The following is a 16,249-nucleotide window of genomic DNA, read 5'->3' as shown; positions in this document are numbered from 1 at the left end:
TTTTGAAACTATGAAAATATTCACTTCTTCATCAAACTTAAGTCTACTTGTTTAGCATCCATTTTACATCTGTTTTATTTTTAAGAAAGCTTATTTTACAGTCTGAATAAAGAAAAGCAAAGGATATGATATGAAAAATGGACTTTTTAAACCACCCCACCTAAAATACCTGCATCTCCCATATCAATTCAGTCTTCCTTTTTGAAGTCCTTATTGTCTAAAATTGAGAGAACCCTGATACGTATGACATTAGGCACGGCAAGATTTCTCATTTGCATTTTCAACCCTATTCATGAATTATCTTTTCATTTCCTTTTCTTTTACAATAATAAAAAAAAAAATCCTTGAAAGGAACATTTTTTTATAACGAGAAAGAAGATATACGGTATTATTTCTGGCTTATCATATGTCATAATATTGCTTTTGGTCACATTATGATGGGCATCAGTAATTGCATTTATTTTTTCATGCTTGCTACAAGAGCTCACTTAAGACTCTGAAGAGCTCTTCTGGATTGAAAATCATTTGGATTGATTAAACTCATGAGGAGAATTATGATAAGGGTCAGATCATATGGGCATCAGGAAGGTAAAATATTACCATTTAAACTAGAAATGGAACTTTTTCTCCTTTAAAGAACCATATTGTCAATGACAGATGAGATTGTTCATTGTAAGATAATAATACCTGATGTTTACTGGTCTATTTATTCAAAAGAAAATCATCCTGTGAGCCTAAGTGAGAAGCCCCATTATATGCAACTTCTTACAAAGGATGTCTTTGAATAAAATCCTTCAGGGTCTTTAAGGAAGAATGGCCAGAGGGAAACTTGAAGGCTTGCTTATAGGTTCTATTAAAAGAGCTCAGGAACTGGAATATCCTAGATAAAGCAGTATTTTGTCCCCCATCTAGGAGGATCATCTGAAAAAGTGCTCAGTTTCAGAAATCACCAAATGGAGTTGGAGAGGAAGAGAAGGGTCTCCCACCCTCACACCCAGTCAGCCACATTTAAAAAAAAAAAAAAAAAAAAAAAGGTGATGATGTCGCCAGAACAACATTCTGTACAGCACAGTCACCTCAGGCCAAAGTTTCCTAGGAAAGAAAGTGTCTCCTCTTGTCTCCTCTGTCCACCTATTACTCTCATTTGAGGTTCTGACCACAAACAAGGTTCTCCAAAATATCTGTACCAGAGAATTTTAGAGATCGAGAACACCCTTCCCTTTAAGATATGACTCAGCATATTTTTATGTGCTATTTAATTCACTCCTTACAAAAAGCTTGTGAATAAGACTAGTTTTCCTCATATTACAGTGAGGACACTGAAGACCGTGAAGGTGAAGGGACAGCTCAGTGTTAGGAACAAACCACAGATCACATTCTGACCTCTGGGGGTTGTAGCCCACAGGGCTATACCTTTCTGGATAGGCCGAACAAGGTCATCAGCACCCTCCCCCCATCTCAAATACTTTCATGGTACTTACCACTGTGTTAGTTGTGTATTATTTACATGATTATTTGCTTTATGTCTCTCACTCTTGAACATGTGGTTTATGGGGACTGAATCTATTTGGTTCACATTGTATCCCAGAATCTACTTTGGATGGATGGGTAAACAAGTGGGTGAGCCAATATTCCACTTATTTTCTTCTGACCATGGCAACTGCCTGTGTCTATTTTCAGACCATAGCTTGCTGTCAGAAATGGCCCTCTCAGTGGACTCATCTTGGCACCGGTGGCAGTGGCGAGTCAGAGATGGTCTCCCCCAGTCTCCATCAGAAGTCACACCTCTGTTGTCCCAAGATAGAAGGAGGCAAAGCTACAACCTGACACAGCAGCGGGTCGTGTTCCCCAACAACAGCATGTGCCACCAAGATTGGGCAGCGGTCTCCAGGAAATACTCTGGCAACAGAATCTGCACGACCAAATATACCTTCCTCACCTTCCTGCCTCAGAATCTCTTTGAGCAGTTTCATAGGTATGCAACCAGTTGGCCGAGTAATATGTGCTTTAACCAAGTATTTGCTGGTATTTCTGAAACAAAGATGCTGCCCTCAGAGCCACCTAGCCTTTAATATCCAAATGCATAAACCTTGAAAAGACTTGTCATTCATTTGCTCATTCATTCATTCAATAAATACTAGATTCTACTCTGTGTTAGGCCATGCATTAGCTGCTAGAGATACATGCGGGGAAGAAAAGAGAGAGATTGTCCTGACTATTTTCTAGTAGAAGAGATAGACATTAATCTTAAGAATTACATAAATTGATATAAAATTAGAACTTAGAGAGATACTTCCAAGGAGAGGTATGTGGTGATCTTAGAGTGAATAGGAGGGAGATCTGGCCTAGTTAAGAAAGTTAAGAAAGACTTCCAGGAGGAAGTGACAATTGAATTAAAGTAACCTGAAAGAGGAGAATGCATTAACTGGATAAAAACAGAAGTCAGGAAGGGAGCCAGGGGAATGTTCCTGCCAACAGAACTTCATAGTGGCAAGAAGGAGCAAAATGCACTTGGAAGACTTAAAAATGTAAGCCATACCTTCAAGATAATATATGAAAGATCCTCTTTTATTTATAAAGCAAAATACATACCAAGCTATCATCCTAAATTTTGTAATTACTATTACAAGCTATCATTTATTGAGCAAGTACCATGACTGAGAACCCTCTATTGTGTATGTAACAAATATTATCCTTTGTAATATTTATATAAGTCCTTAAAAGTAGGTAGTACTATCCCCATTTTATACAAGTTGAAACAAGCTCCAGAGGGTCACACAACTAGTGAACAATTCAAGTTTTAATGTATCTAGATTTGGCTAAAAAGCCCTTACCATAATTCCAGGTGACACTGAAAGAGAATATCATTTCTGTTGGTAAGGGACAACAGTAGGGAAGAAGGAATGAGGAGAGTATATTTTCCTCTCTGTGGTTTTCCCTCACACTTTGCTTGCTCCTTCCAGATGGGCTAACCTCTATTTCCTGTTCCTGGTGATTCTAAACTGGATACCCTCCATGGAAGTTTTCCACAGAGAAATCACCATGTTACCATTGGCCATTGTGCTGTTTATCATCATGGTCAAGGATGGCATGGAGGACTTCAAGAGACATCGTTTTGACAGAGAGATCAACTGCTCCAACATCTGGATATATGAAAGGTAAGAGAAATCATTCTTCTGTTTGCTTTCTTGCAAATAGGTTATACATATTCACCAGCCTTTTCAAAGGGTTGGTCTCTCTTCTCACATTTTATTTTCTTAAGTTCACTTAATTCAGTGGCTCTCAACCAGGGCAGTTTTTCCCAGGAGGAAACATTTGACAATGCCTGGAGACATTTTTGGCTGCCATATTGGGAAGGAAAATGCCTGTGCCATGCAGGACAGCTGTCCACAATAAATAATGTCAGTGATATTGAGATTTAGATACCTTAAATTACCATGTATAAACACTCAAATTATTAAATACAAAATGTCATATTATTAATAGTACAGTTGGAAGCTCAAGAATTGATGTCTAAAATTGACTAGATCGGGGCACCTGGGTGGCTCAGTGGGTTAAGCCTCTGCCTTTGGCTCATGTCATGATATTACCATCCTGGGATCGAGCCCTGCATTGGGCTCTCTGCTCAGTAGGGAGCCTGCTTCCCCCTCTCTCTCTGACTACTTGTAATCTCTGTCTGTCAAATAAATAATTTTTTTAAAAAATCTTTTTAAGGGGCGCCTGGGTGGCTCAGTGGGTTAAGCCGCTGCCTTCGGCTCAGGTCATAATCTCAGAGTCCTGGGATCGAGTCCCCTATCTGCTCAGCGGAGAGCCTGCTTCCCTCTCTCTCTCTCTGCCTGCCTCTCCATCTACTTGTGATTTCTCTCTGTCAAACAAATAAATAAAATCTTAAAAAAAAAAATCTTTTTAAAAAATCTTTAAAAAAAAATTTTTTTTTTAATAAAATTTACTAGATCATCTCAGGAGACCAAGTTTAAGAGCAGCTCTTTGGAGAGTGAGTGACAGGCTATGTCTCCCATACAAGAAAATGTATACCATTTTTTATATATACCATTTTTAAAGCATCTGAGGCTTCTTGTTTTTAAAACTTCACCAGGTAGGTTTTAGGACCTAGAGTTGGCACACCTGCTCTTGGCTGCCTGGGTGGAAAAGGAAGATCCCCATGGGTGCTGTCGATATTCCAAGAGGCGGAGTCTCAAGAGGTAGAAGGAAGTGGCCTGGCAGGTGCACACCTGTTCTCTGCAAGCTTTTTCCTTGTCATTTCTCACCTGGCGTTTGTAAATCAGCTTTTTATTTTTAATTTTCCTTTTGAAAGAAGAGAGAGAAATTTCCAGCAGAGAAGACAAGTAAAAGATGTCAGGGACATGACTCACTGGCAGCTCAACAATGGGACTGATTAGGGAAAAATTCTTTTATGGGGAACTCATGTGCCGTGCTATGAGAATTAAAGAGACGAATTGAGCTGAGATGAGAAAGGAAGGGAAGAAAGGGCGGAAAAGGAAAGAAGACAAGAAACGAGTGGTAGTCTCCAACCTGCCCTTTGAAGGATGGTCCTGCAAAGAGAATCCCAACAGGCATTATTGTGGAAATCAAATTAAGACCAGCAAGTACACTGTGTTGTCCTTCATACCCAAGAACATCTTTGAACAGCTACACCGCTTTGCCAATCTCTATTTTCTGGGAATTGTGGTTCTGAATTTTGTCCCTGTGGTCAATGCTTTCCAGCCTGAGGTGAGCATGATACCAATCTGTATCATTCTGGCGGTCACTGCCATCAAGGATGCTTGGGAAGACCTCCGGAGGTACAAATCTGATAAAGTGATCAATAACCAAGAGTGTATCATCTATCGCAGGTAAAGCAAAACCCACTGGGGAAGTCTTGTGGGCCCAGCTCTGATATTTCTATGGCTTCTGCCACTACCGCTACGGTTGATAGAGATGGAATAGGGAGAGAGCATTATTTTATTTCAGTGAAGCTGTTTAATTCTCCACAGTCAGAATTATGATCTAAAAGCAAAAACCAGATTTAAAAAAAAAAAAAAAAGAGTCTTAAATCCATTGCTTATTTTTTGTAAAGATTTTTATTTATTTATTTACTTATTTATTTGAGAGAGAGAGTCTGCAAGCGAGGGGAGGGAGAGGGACAAGCAGACTTTGCACTGAGCATGGAGCTCCAGGCAGGGCTCATCTTGCAACCCTGAGATCATGACCTGAGCCATAACTAAGAGTCAGACACTTAATAGACTGAGCCACACAGGCACCCCTTGAAACCGCTGTTTATTAAAATTAAGAGGTCTTTATTATGTGATATTTTCTTTGGTGCTTCAAATGTGTTTAACATTTAAGAATTTTGCATAAATTTTCATCCGCTCTTAGTCTGGTGTTACTATGCACTGGAGCATATCTGGAGAACTTTAGATGGAACAGGCATCACTCTTTTTCAGGACAGCTGTAGAGCATTTTTTTATTAGATGCACTGGAAACACACACTGCCTGAATCAAACTGCTCATTAACTACGTGACCTTAGGCAGGTGACCCAAACTCTCTGAGCCTCATTTTGTCACCTATAAAATTGAAATCCTTCCTGGGGTGATCGTGAGAATTGCATTATTGGAAAGTGCTTAGCACTATGCCGGATATATAATAAATGCTCAATACACAAGCTGTAATTGCTTTATTTTTAGACTATAAAACTCATGTTAGCTCCATCATCAAGGCTTTCCTTAAGATTTCTCTTTGATGTCATCCCAACAAAAGCAAAAACTGTGAACCACCGGTCTTGCCACATTTTTCAAAGTTATTTCATACATGCTATTGTTTTACAAAGATTCCACTGATGGTTGTTAGGGAAAGGAAATGCACTTGGTCAGTCATATCCATATCCTTCTTTAGTGAAAGAGAAAAAGATAAGAGTTGTTGTAGGTCTTAACTTTAGAAGCAAGGGAGTCAAGTCTGGGCTTGCAGAGCAACTGCCTGCCGTGACTGAGAGCTTTCTGGGCTAGCAGTCTGAAGCCATTGATGACTGAGTCGCGAGCAGGGACGGTCTTGACTTTTTTGGCAGGTGAGGAAAACATCCATTCTCTCAAAGGGCACCATCCCTCTGACTTTATCAACCTCAACTCAGCAGAAGTTCTGCCATCACTTTGGTCACTCTTAAAATGAAAAGGACTGGCTTCAAGGTGTGCGCTACAGCGTTTTAGTGGCTTCCGTCTCAGGAGGGTTTCTATTCCCCAGGGAAATGGAGGGTGACGGACTTGGAGCTGGCCGATGAAAGGTTCTATAAGAGACCATTGAATACAAGGGACTCATTTGTTCCAGGGCACCTCTATGAAAAACTCTACTCCCTCCCTCAGCAGTAGCTGTACTTCTGGTCTTTTTGCTTGCAGGGCCACAGCTGCATGTCTAAAGAAGTTAATCGGAAGTGTGTGTGTGTGTGTTTGTGTGTGTGTGTGTGTGTTTGTATATGTGTGTGTTCAGCTAAATCTAATTGTCTTGATTGTTGTTAGCACACTGAACATCTAGAGATGAGATTTAGTCGTTCCTCACCTTTGAATAATAAAATTATAAAGAAAGGGAAAATAATTGTCAGGTTGCCTTTCTTTGAAGAGACTGTCAACCAGTCCACCCCATCACTTTTTGTTTGTTCCTTTTCTCCTTTGTTGTTTTTCTCAGAGAAGACATACAGGGGTAAGCCAGGAAACTGTTTCTTTAGGGAAGAATGAGTGTGGACACCTCAATTAGCCTGATCCTATTCTCCCTCATCTGCCAGAAATCCTCTGCCCTAAGCCTCCTAGAGTCATGGGCCTCTTCCTGGGAATAATCTCAGTGTTGATCAAACCCTAGACTGACCTGTGCTGGGAGCTGGTCTGACATAGGCCACACTGTTGTTCTGTTCTCCAAATAGCTTCCAGGGAACAGTGAAAAACGGAGGCAATAGCAATCCTAGCAAAAAGGGACCTTGGTCCACAGGTTCACTGGCAGTGAGGGACATAAGAGGTTTTATAATAGCAGTATTTCCCAAAATGTATTCAGTGGAATAATAATGAAAAAGAGGTAGTCTCTGAAAAAAAAGGCATTTATGATCAAAAAATAATACATTGGCCCTCCTAACCTGTGCTCCATGAGGGAACTGAGAAAAGAGACACCATAAAGAAATCTGTCCATCCTTAACTCCGTGTTGCTCCTAACTTACTTAACTTGGAAATTTTTTTCTAACATATATTAACATCTCAATTTGGGGAATTTTACCTTCTTCAATATAACAAAATAATTGACTACAGGGCCAAGCAGGTAATTGAATGAATGAAGTGGACTAGATACAAAAAGGAAAGCGATATTATCTGTGTACTAACAAGTGGGAACAGATCCTCCGCATCAGTGCTAGGATGAGCGAGGGAATGGTGAGCACTCTGGCAAACGGGGGGACCCACATTCTCATATCAGGAGGCAGAGCTGACCACCATATGGAAATACAGACCTAGTGTTGCCAGATTGTCTGAATTTTGTTAAAAGAGCTTAGAAGTTAACATTTTTATTTTAAATAACCTGATATTTAAATGAAATAATCTGATATAATTTTTTCAAATACTTCATGCCCATTTGTTTGGCCTGAAGTTATTTTGCCTGTGAGTCCCTAATTTTCAAACTTTGCTTTAGCCTCTGGCCCTAGGAATCTGGAGTCTCTGAAAAAGAATAATTAGAATCTTCTTTTGAGATTCATCTTCAGTGAAGGAACCTCTTAACCTCTTTGCACAGGGATGGGGTGTAACTTTGAAGTGAGAATACAGGCCTGGTATTCAGTAGATCTAAACTTGAAGCCCACATCTATGACTGACTACTAATAATAGCTTAGAAAAGTCATTTAATTCTCTGGATCTGTTTCCACTTTTGTAAGACTTGGGAGTCAGACTAGATCTTGTCCTGTGAAATGGGCTCTGAAGGAAGAGAATCCACAACCAAATAAATTCGAGAAATAGAACATACTTGACATTTCTCTTGAATCTAACTTGCACAGCAATATAATAAAGGTCCTAGGAGGACACTCCATAAGTAACCTGTCCAATTTTGTTTAATTCAGTTGTGTCTGTTGGACTACTCTCTACTGTAAGCAGCAGAAACCAATTCAAATTTTTTTTAATTTTTTATTTCTTTTCAGCGTAACAGTATTCATTGTTTTTGTACCACACCCAGTACTCCATGCAATCCGTGCCCTCTCTAATACCCACCACCTGGTTCCCCCAACCTCCAACCCTCTGCCCCTTCAAAACCCTCAGATCATTTTTTAGAGTCCATAGTCTCTCATGGTTCACCTCCCCTTCCAATTCCCCTCAACTCCCTTATTCAAATTTAAGCAACAAATAGACTTGTTGGTTTAAGTCACTACAAATGTTCTGAGGTGGTCAGGTGATCATATATAGTTCAGTCTTCTTTCTAGATCTAGAACTTAGCTGTCCTTTTCATTCAGTTTCCTCTGCATTATCTTTACCCCTGGCAGACTTCCCTCATGGCAGTGAAATGGCTGCAGCAGCTCCAGCCTTCACGTCTGCATGTGGTAACTCACAAAGGGAAAAAGAAAGGTACTTCTGGAAGTATTCTTGCAAGGGCAAGGAAGCTTGTTTTCCCAAACCTCCTCACACCTCAGTGACCCCAATGGTTCACATGCTCATTCTTGAACCAATCCCTTTGAGTAGGAGACAGGATTATGTGAACTAAATTTAACTGAATCACAGTCCAGCATGAAGACCATTTCCCTGAATGCACATGTGCTACCCAGAGAAGATGTAAAACCCAAATGAAAATAATAATAATAATAATAAAGTAGTTTCTAAGAGAAGGGGGAACAGATATTGAAGAGACCACCTCTAGGGACTCAATACCGTCTTCTTAAAATATGTTTGAGCCTAAACTCTTTGTAAATTGCTTTGCACATATTAACAGGAGCATATAGTCTTGGGGACACTCTGTAAGGTTCAGTAAGGTTCTTCCAACTCTGAATCAATTATTGATTCTATAGAAGACCCTGGAATAGGAAGCTAGGAAATTCTAGGTAAATGTTAGTTATTACTTTAATTGATGGATGCAGAAGGACATTTCCTTTTGCCAAATATTGATGCCACATGATAGGGCATCAGGCAAAGAGTACAATATCTAAGAGGACAATTTGTTTTTTGAGAACCATGTAAAAGCTTATATCTCAGGCAGTAGCTCTATCTATTTTGTCTCAGCATCACACATTTGAGAAATGCTGCCTGTGTGTGTGTGTGTGTGTGTGTGTGTGTGTGTGTGTATACATACACATGAGTGTCACTGAATTCTAGGGCCCTTAGAATTTTGCTCAACCCAATTCTATGCATCATGCAGCCCAGACTTGTTTATACTGCGAAAGACTCCTTTTGCAAACAGCAGAAGCCTTGTTAACAGAATTACAATCCTGTTAGAGCATTTTCTTTTAATATAGCAACTGTGCTTGTGGTCTAAAGGTGACCCATTAATCAGATTTATGGAATGACTTCAAGAAGAGATTAGCTTCAGAATTGTATTAGCTTACTTTCTCCCAGGGCTCAGTTTAATGAATCTAGGAACCATACCCAGCAAGAGATTTCTATCCTTCCATTCAGCTTAGTAAATTTTTGTTTGTATTCAGAAAACATGCAGTAAGGAAGCAGGGGTGTGAACAGAGGAGATCTGCGATGAGGTTTGTTCCCACATGATAATGAAACTAAAGCCCTCCCATGTCTCAGCAGCAGTTGGTCACTCATTTGTTCCCAAATGTTCATTTGGGATCTATGTGTGTACACCACATAGTAGGCCCTGAGAAGATCCCACGGGTTCTCAGTCCAGGGATCACAAGGAACTTGTAAACAGCTACCTTGTCCCATGCATATGCACAAAGGGCACAGGCATTAAGGGGATGAGGTGATGCATCTGCCTGCAGAAAACATCAAGGTCGAGGGAAGCCTTCCCTGAAGAGATGACATTTCAAGAGGCATTAGAACATGAGCAGCATTTAAATGGGCAGAGGAAATGCATTTTAGCTCATAGCCTGTTCATGCGTCAACTAAAGGTTGTATGTGTGGCTTATGCTGGTATCAAAAAAACACGATCAAGAAACATCAGAAATTTAGAAGAATGGCTCAGATTAGAGATTTTGAAATTCTGGCTTTTTTACCAATTCTTGCCTAGAAGTCAGGTGGCCACTGTAACAGACACTACAGGAAAGTGGCCAGTCTTCCGACAGCATGGCACTGAGGGCCTGATTTCCCAGCAGTGACCAGCTCTACTGGGAAGAAAGAGGCCTGACCTACAACCTGTTTTTAGTTGTATGTCAGTCACCTTTAATGCCAGAGCCCCTACTGGAAAGCCTGAGAATGCAGAAACCAGAAGTCCTGGTCCTGGGTCTGCCACTAATTAACTGTACGACATCAGGGAAGCCACTTAAGCAGTTGGGGCCCCATTTGTCTCATCTTTAAAGAGTGGCCATAATCTCTATGGCGTATTTTTAAAGACACACAGTTGACATACCAGAGGGCTTGAAAATAACAGAGCTATAGAAACAAACTATACATTGCGTGCCAAAGGAGGGTGAAAAATGAGTGTTAACGATGGCATTTAAAATGCGACCTCTTACCGGATGCTTGGCGTCAAGGACTTTGGCCTCAGACCTAGGATTGTCCAGAACTGCCACATACCAAAGCTGTGACTGTGTGTAGTGATTTGATCCCTTGAAACTTCATTTCAACCCCTATAAAGTGGGAACAATACTAGCTCCCAATTCTTAGGGAACTGCGGAGGGAATGAGATCATCTTTATAAATTGTTTAACTTCCTGTTTGCACCATAAGTAGTACTAAGTACTTTTTTCCTTAATTTCCAGTGACTTCAACTCTAATTTTTTCAGCGTCAGGCCCAGCCTGAGTCTTTAACTTTCATGCTACACTCCACACACATGCGAGGGAGGAATCACTCATGTTAGTAATGAAAAACAAGGCTCTGCTCCCTTCTTTCTATTCAATGTGGCAGAATCTGAAACCTGAAATCAAGAATCCCCTCTGGAACCTGGCCCTCTCTCCTCATCCTCCCTTTTCACAGAGTACCTAAGCACACCCACACCAACAGTCACATTCAGTTAAAGGATCCAGATGGCCTCGATTAGCCCACAACCAAGGGCACTTTGTCCAACCCAACTTCTAACACAGAGCATGCATTAGAATGTCATACATGTGTGGTTCTTAACAAGGCAGTGGTTTGGACCCCATTTCACTATTATTTCCTCGAAATAATGGCTTTCACTATTATTTCCTCGAAATAATGGCTCTTTGGAAAACCTGAAGGAGAGGAGATGGTTGATAAGACAGAATTCAGGCTTTGCCAGGGGTATTCCAACATTGAGATACATAAAAACACTTTTCTCTAAAACTATGTCCCTGGGTTGCTGTGGGTGCTGATTGAGAGAATGTATGTTAAATGCTTAGCATAGTGCCTGACGCTCAGTAGCCTTCAGAAAATGTTAGCTATAATCATGATAGCCAAGAGTTACCATGAGCTTGACCCAAGACGATTAAGGAAGAAATGCCAATGGCTGGCATTTGAATCCACATGAGAGAAGACAAACTCTATAGCTAAAGAACTTGAACTCCAAGCTCTTGAACAGAACAAAATGGGCCTGAGGGAAAAATTTGAAAAATGCAAACAACAGACAAATGTCTAGTGTCATCTGAAGCATGGCCATGAAAAGCACCGCTGGCTGGAGTTTATGGCTCCGCAGCCCACTGCATTCATCCCACACATCTTTGCTCTGCATTTAGCATCAGCAAACTAGGCTCCGCTCTGAAGCGTCAATTTTACAAGCACCCCAAGCACCCCCACTGCCTCCCCTGAGCTCACAGAAGGCCATAAACTATTTGGGCCAATTCAACTTGTCATTTCAGCATCGAATGCATTAGGTCTTCTCCAAGACTCAGTGGATGGAGGAGTCATAAAACAAGAATCCAGGTGTCCCCGAAGCTCTGACCTCATGTCAATGGGCATGATTTATATTTCGGCAGGTAGGGATTTATAGCCTCTGTTAAGGAGCTCACAGTTCCAAAAGGTGAGGCTCCTATTTTCAACCTGGCTCTAGTTGTTTAGGTCACCAGTTTCTGAGGCTTCATCTGCATGGTAGCTCACTCCCAAACAGAACCAAGAGACCACATCAAACCATGAAGCTTCCATGTCTGTCACTTATATGTCCAAATAGACACACCTGTGTCACCTTATGCAAGTTAGAAAACCTTTCTGGGCCTGCTTTCTCCTTTATGAAATGGAGATAATGGTAATAATAAAGATTGTTTCGTTATTAGGTAATATAATGTAGCTAAATAGTAATGTAGCTTAAGTGCTGGGCAGAAGATAGATAAGCATATTGTATTGTATTGTATTGTGTTGTGTTGTGTTGTGTTGTGTATTACCAGAAGTCTCCCCCTGGCAAGTCCATAACAAAAAGAGAGAGACTAGATATCAAAATGGCTAAAAGTTTAGGAAAAGCTTCTCTTCTGCTGCCTCATATTCAAAACAAATCTGCACAGAATCAGTTACTAAATACTTACCAAACACTTCCCCATATGCTAGTCATCCCCCACCAGATCCTATGTAGGAACAGAAACATAAAGCTCAGGGGCCATCCCACCTCTCCACAAGTCTATTACATTGTTCAAAGTAAAAGAGACATGAAACAGTTAGGAAATAGGACCACAGAATGTCAGGAAATGGGGCAGAGAGAGGTGCACTACTGATATTCAGTGCCCAGAGTTGAAAGTGAAAGGTCACATTTACATCTGCAGTGGCTCGGGGAAGGGCTTTTGGGGTGACCTCTCGTGCCTTCAGTACTCCCAGGCTGCTTCTCCATAATCTGGGAATGTGACCTTGATGGATTGCACCTGTTCGTCTCTTATCCCCTAAGCATGGTGTTTCAATGGCCATCACTGCTTTGTGCCATTCTGTGCTCATTTCTGCTTTCTGTGTGGGACAGGTGTGTGCACAAAGAGGTCAAAGAGTGGACTGTCCCTTGGAGCTTTGATACAAAGATGGGACTCTCAGTATAAAGAAGGACTTTAATAACAAACGTGACTGGTTGTGTTAGGCTCATTGGCCTCTGGGTGAGGTCACATTAATACATATACCCTAGTGACACTTAACCCCAAACTGCTGATTTGGGACATGTTCTCCCACCCTAATTTCAAGCCACCCCGAGAAATGCCTAAGCATCCTCAGATATAGGGACTGTCACTGTGTCTCTCAATATTTCCAGTCGAACCAGAAATCAAGGTACCCTGCCACTCCTCTGGCCCCCACTATCCCTTTCTGGTACTTTTCTTAGTCCTGTAAGCCTGAATCAGCCCTCTCACTTGTGGGCTGTAGCTGACAGGTGGATACAGAGGGGAAGGAACAGCCAGGCAGGGCGCACTCACAACCCCGGCTCAGGCTGTCTTTAACGTAAATGCTTTAGCTTCTGTTCTATTTCCTGGAGCCAGGTCAGGGACAGAGGCCACGCAACCCTTTATCTCTTTGTCCCTTTTCAAATCTTCTATACCTTCTTGCCACTTTCCTCCCCCAGGGGAAAATAAAGAAGAAGAAGAAGAAAACACCTCATTCATATGAGATCATAAAAATAGACAATTTCGCCCTCTCTAGTCTACCGTCTCCACAGCAGTGAACCTGTTTGCTCCAAGCTAATAATAACTACAATGATAATAATAGCAGTAGGAATTGCCATTTGCTGTGCAGTCATTAAACACTTCTCATACATTATTTTAGTTAGCTCTCACTATAACCTATAGAATTTATTTCAGTTGTCCTATTTGATAGATGAATAAATTGAGGGTCAGACAATAAGGCAGTAGATTCAGGGCAGTACCACATGTAAGAGATAGTTCCAGGTTTCAAATCAGGCTCACCTGACTCCAAAACTTTTAACCATTCTCTGGTACTGCCTCTACCTCAACACACCACTGGCAAACCAATAGGACATTACAAGTATTCCTGAGGCAGCCACAGGGCCCTGAGTTCTCTTCCTTGGCACCATGGAAAGCGTATAGGTTCTAGAGCAAGCTTTGTTACTGTGTACCTTGGCCAGGTCACTCCTAGCCTCAGTTTCCTTACCTGAATAATAGGAGTAGAATTGGAAATCCATCAAATCCCTTCTCTCCTATTTTTTTTTTGTTGTTGTTCATTAAGATTTTCATCACCATATACAAGGTCATCTGGATTTTCTCCTATGTTAACTTCTGAAAGTCTTATAGTTCTGTGTTTTGCATTTAGGTCTATGATAAATTTTGAGTTAATTTGGGGGAAAGGTACAAGGTCTGTGTCTAAATTCATTTGTTTGTCTGTGGACATCTAGTTCTAGCACCATTTGTTGAAAAGACTATCTTTCCTCCATTATATTGCCTTTGGTCCTCTGTCAAAGATCAGTTGAGAGTGTGTGTGTGTGTGCTTCTGAGTTATCTCTTCTGTACCATTGATCTGTTTATCTGTTCTTTCACCAATACCACACCGCCTTGATTACTGCAGCTTGAAGTCCTGAAGTCAGATAGTGATAGTCCTCCAATTTTGCTCTCCTTTAATAGTATGTTGGCTATTCTGGATCTTTTGCCCCTTTGTATCAACTTTAGAATCAGTGTGTCATCATCTGCAAATGAACTTGTTGGACAGCACTGATTTTTTTCTTTTTTTAGATTTTATTTATTTATCGGGGGTGGGGGGGGAGAGCAAGCACAGGCAGACAGAATGGCAGGCAGAGGGAGAAGCAGGCTCCGTGCTGAGCAAGGAGCCCAATGTGGGACTCGATCCCAGGACGCTGGGATCATGACCTGAGCCAAAGGCAGCTGCTTAACCAACTGAGCCCACCCAGGTGTCCCTGGACAGCACTGATTTTAAGGGTATTCTTTCCTGGGAGTTTGTGCCAGTAGCCAGAGCCCTAAGTCTTCAATCAGCTAGATTGAGTCCCTCTTTTCTGAACTTGGGAAAAGGATTCAGTTTTTAGAGTTTCCTGTGTTTGCATATTGTGTCGCTGGGCCTGCCATAAAATGCAATCATGGGCATAAAATGGGTGTCCCAGCTGTGAAGGAGAAGCGCTGGGCCTGGCAGAGCAGGGAGTTAGCCCTCACCATGATATTAAGAACCATCGTCATTGTCCCTGTCCTCATCATCGGCATCATCATCATCATCCTCAAAGGATCTTGTATTTATTGAGTACTTACCAAGTGCAAAGCCCCGAGCTCAGTCCCGGTCATGGGTCATGTCACCAAACCTTCCAATAAGCCTCTGAGGCAAGCGCACCTATTACTGTCAACTGAAAAAACAAAGGCTCCGCGAGGTTAAATAACTTTCCAAGGTTCACATGGGTAATAAGCTGCGACGCGGAACTTCAAACCCACCCTTAACCCCTCCACTATACTCATTCTCCCTGGCATTCCTCTTCCACCCTGGGGTAGGAATGTGGACTCTTCTACATCTGCCATTCAAGCTTCTGGAAGGACAGCTGAGGTCAGCTCATCATCCTGTTTTGAATAGATAGTCCCACAGACAACCAAACCTCCTGAGAAATCCTCTCTCCTCTAGTTCCTTGAAACTCTTTTTGTAAAACCCACACACTTGATGAATGGAGCCTTAAGCCTCCGCTCCTTCCCCATCTCCCTCCTTTTGCCTGCCTCCCCGTGGCATCCAGTTGGTTACAAACCTCTCTTGCTGTTTATTTCCCTCTTAATAAGCCCCATCTCCTCTCGGAAAGCCATTTAGCACGGCTCCACTTAATTTCTCCTCGAAGCAGAATCTGCCAGATGGAGTCTTCATCCCAAGCCATGTTGATTTGTCTTATTTTTAAACAGCAGTGAACACCCCATGAAACTAAAATAGCAGTTGGTTCCCAGGTGGGACTCACTGAGCAAGGAGGTGATCAAGAGCGCGTGGAGTCATCCACCTGAGGCAGCTGTTCCGAATGACTTCCTCAGGTGGCGCCCAGCCAGCTGCTGGCCACATCTGGGTGTCACTCAATGCAGGAGCATGCTGCTTTTCCGCATCAGCTGGGCTCAGCCACTCATCACTTCCTCTGGCTGGACCCCGTTTGGCTATGCATCCTTGCCTTTCCCACAAACATACTCACACTCCTGACTATTGGGGAGACAAAATGGACCCAGAGGACCAAGAGACCAGCACAAAATGGCCAAATGAAACAATGAAATGTCTCATTTTTTACCCTGATATTTTTATCTCC

The 16,249-nt window shown here is 41.7% G+C and overlaps 1 protein-coding gene across 2 annotated transcripts in view; it reads left to right on the top strand.

Moving 5' to 3' along the window:
* Window positions 1-16,249, top strand: part of ATP10B (ATPase phospholipid transporting 10B (putative)) — a 169,655-nt gene that overhangs the window by 66,974 nt on the left and 86,432 nt on the right. The window contains exons 2-3 of one of the 2 annotated variants that reach the window (XM_059174217.1): window positions 1,681-1,975; window positions 2,964-3,158. In XM_059174217.1, coding sequence (XP_059030200.1) covers window positions 1,681-1,975; window positions 2,964-3,158 — 490 coding nt within the window. Of the gene's footprint in view, window positions 1-1,680; window positions 1,976-2,963; window positions 3,159-4,252; window positions 4,854-16,249 lie in introns of those variants that run through there. The other variant, XM_059174218.1, reaches the window with a different exon arrangement.

This window comes from Mustela lutreola, chromosome 5, assembly GCF_030435805.1.
Source record: "Mustela lutreola isolate mMusLut2 chromosome 5, mMusLut2.pri, whole genome shotgun sequence".
Classification (NCBI taxonomy): domain Eukaryota; kingdom Metazoa; phylum Chordata; class Mammalia; order Carnivora; family Mustelidae; genus Mustela; species Mustela lutreola.
The sequence above is the reverse complement of the archived record's forward strand: the minus strand, read 5'-3'. Positions and strand labels throughout refer to the sequence as shown.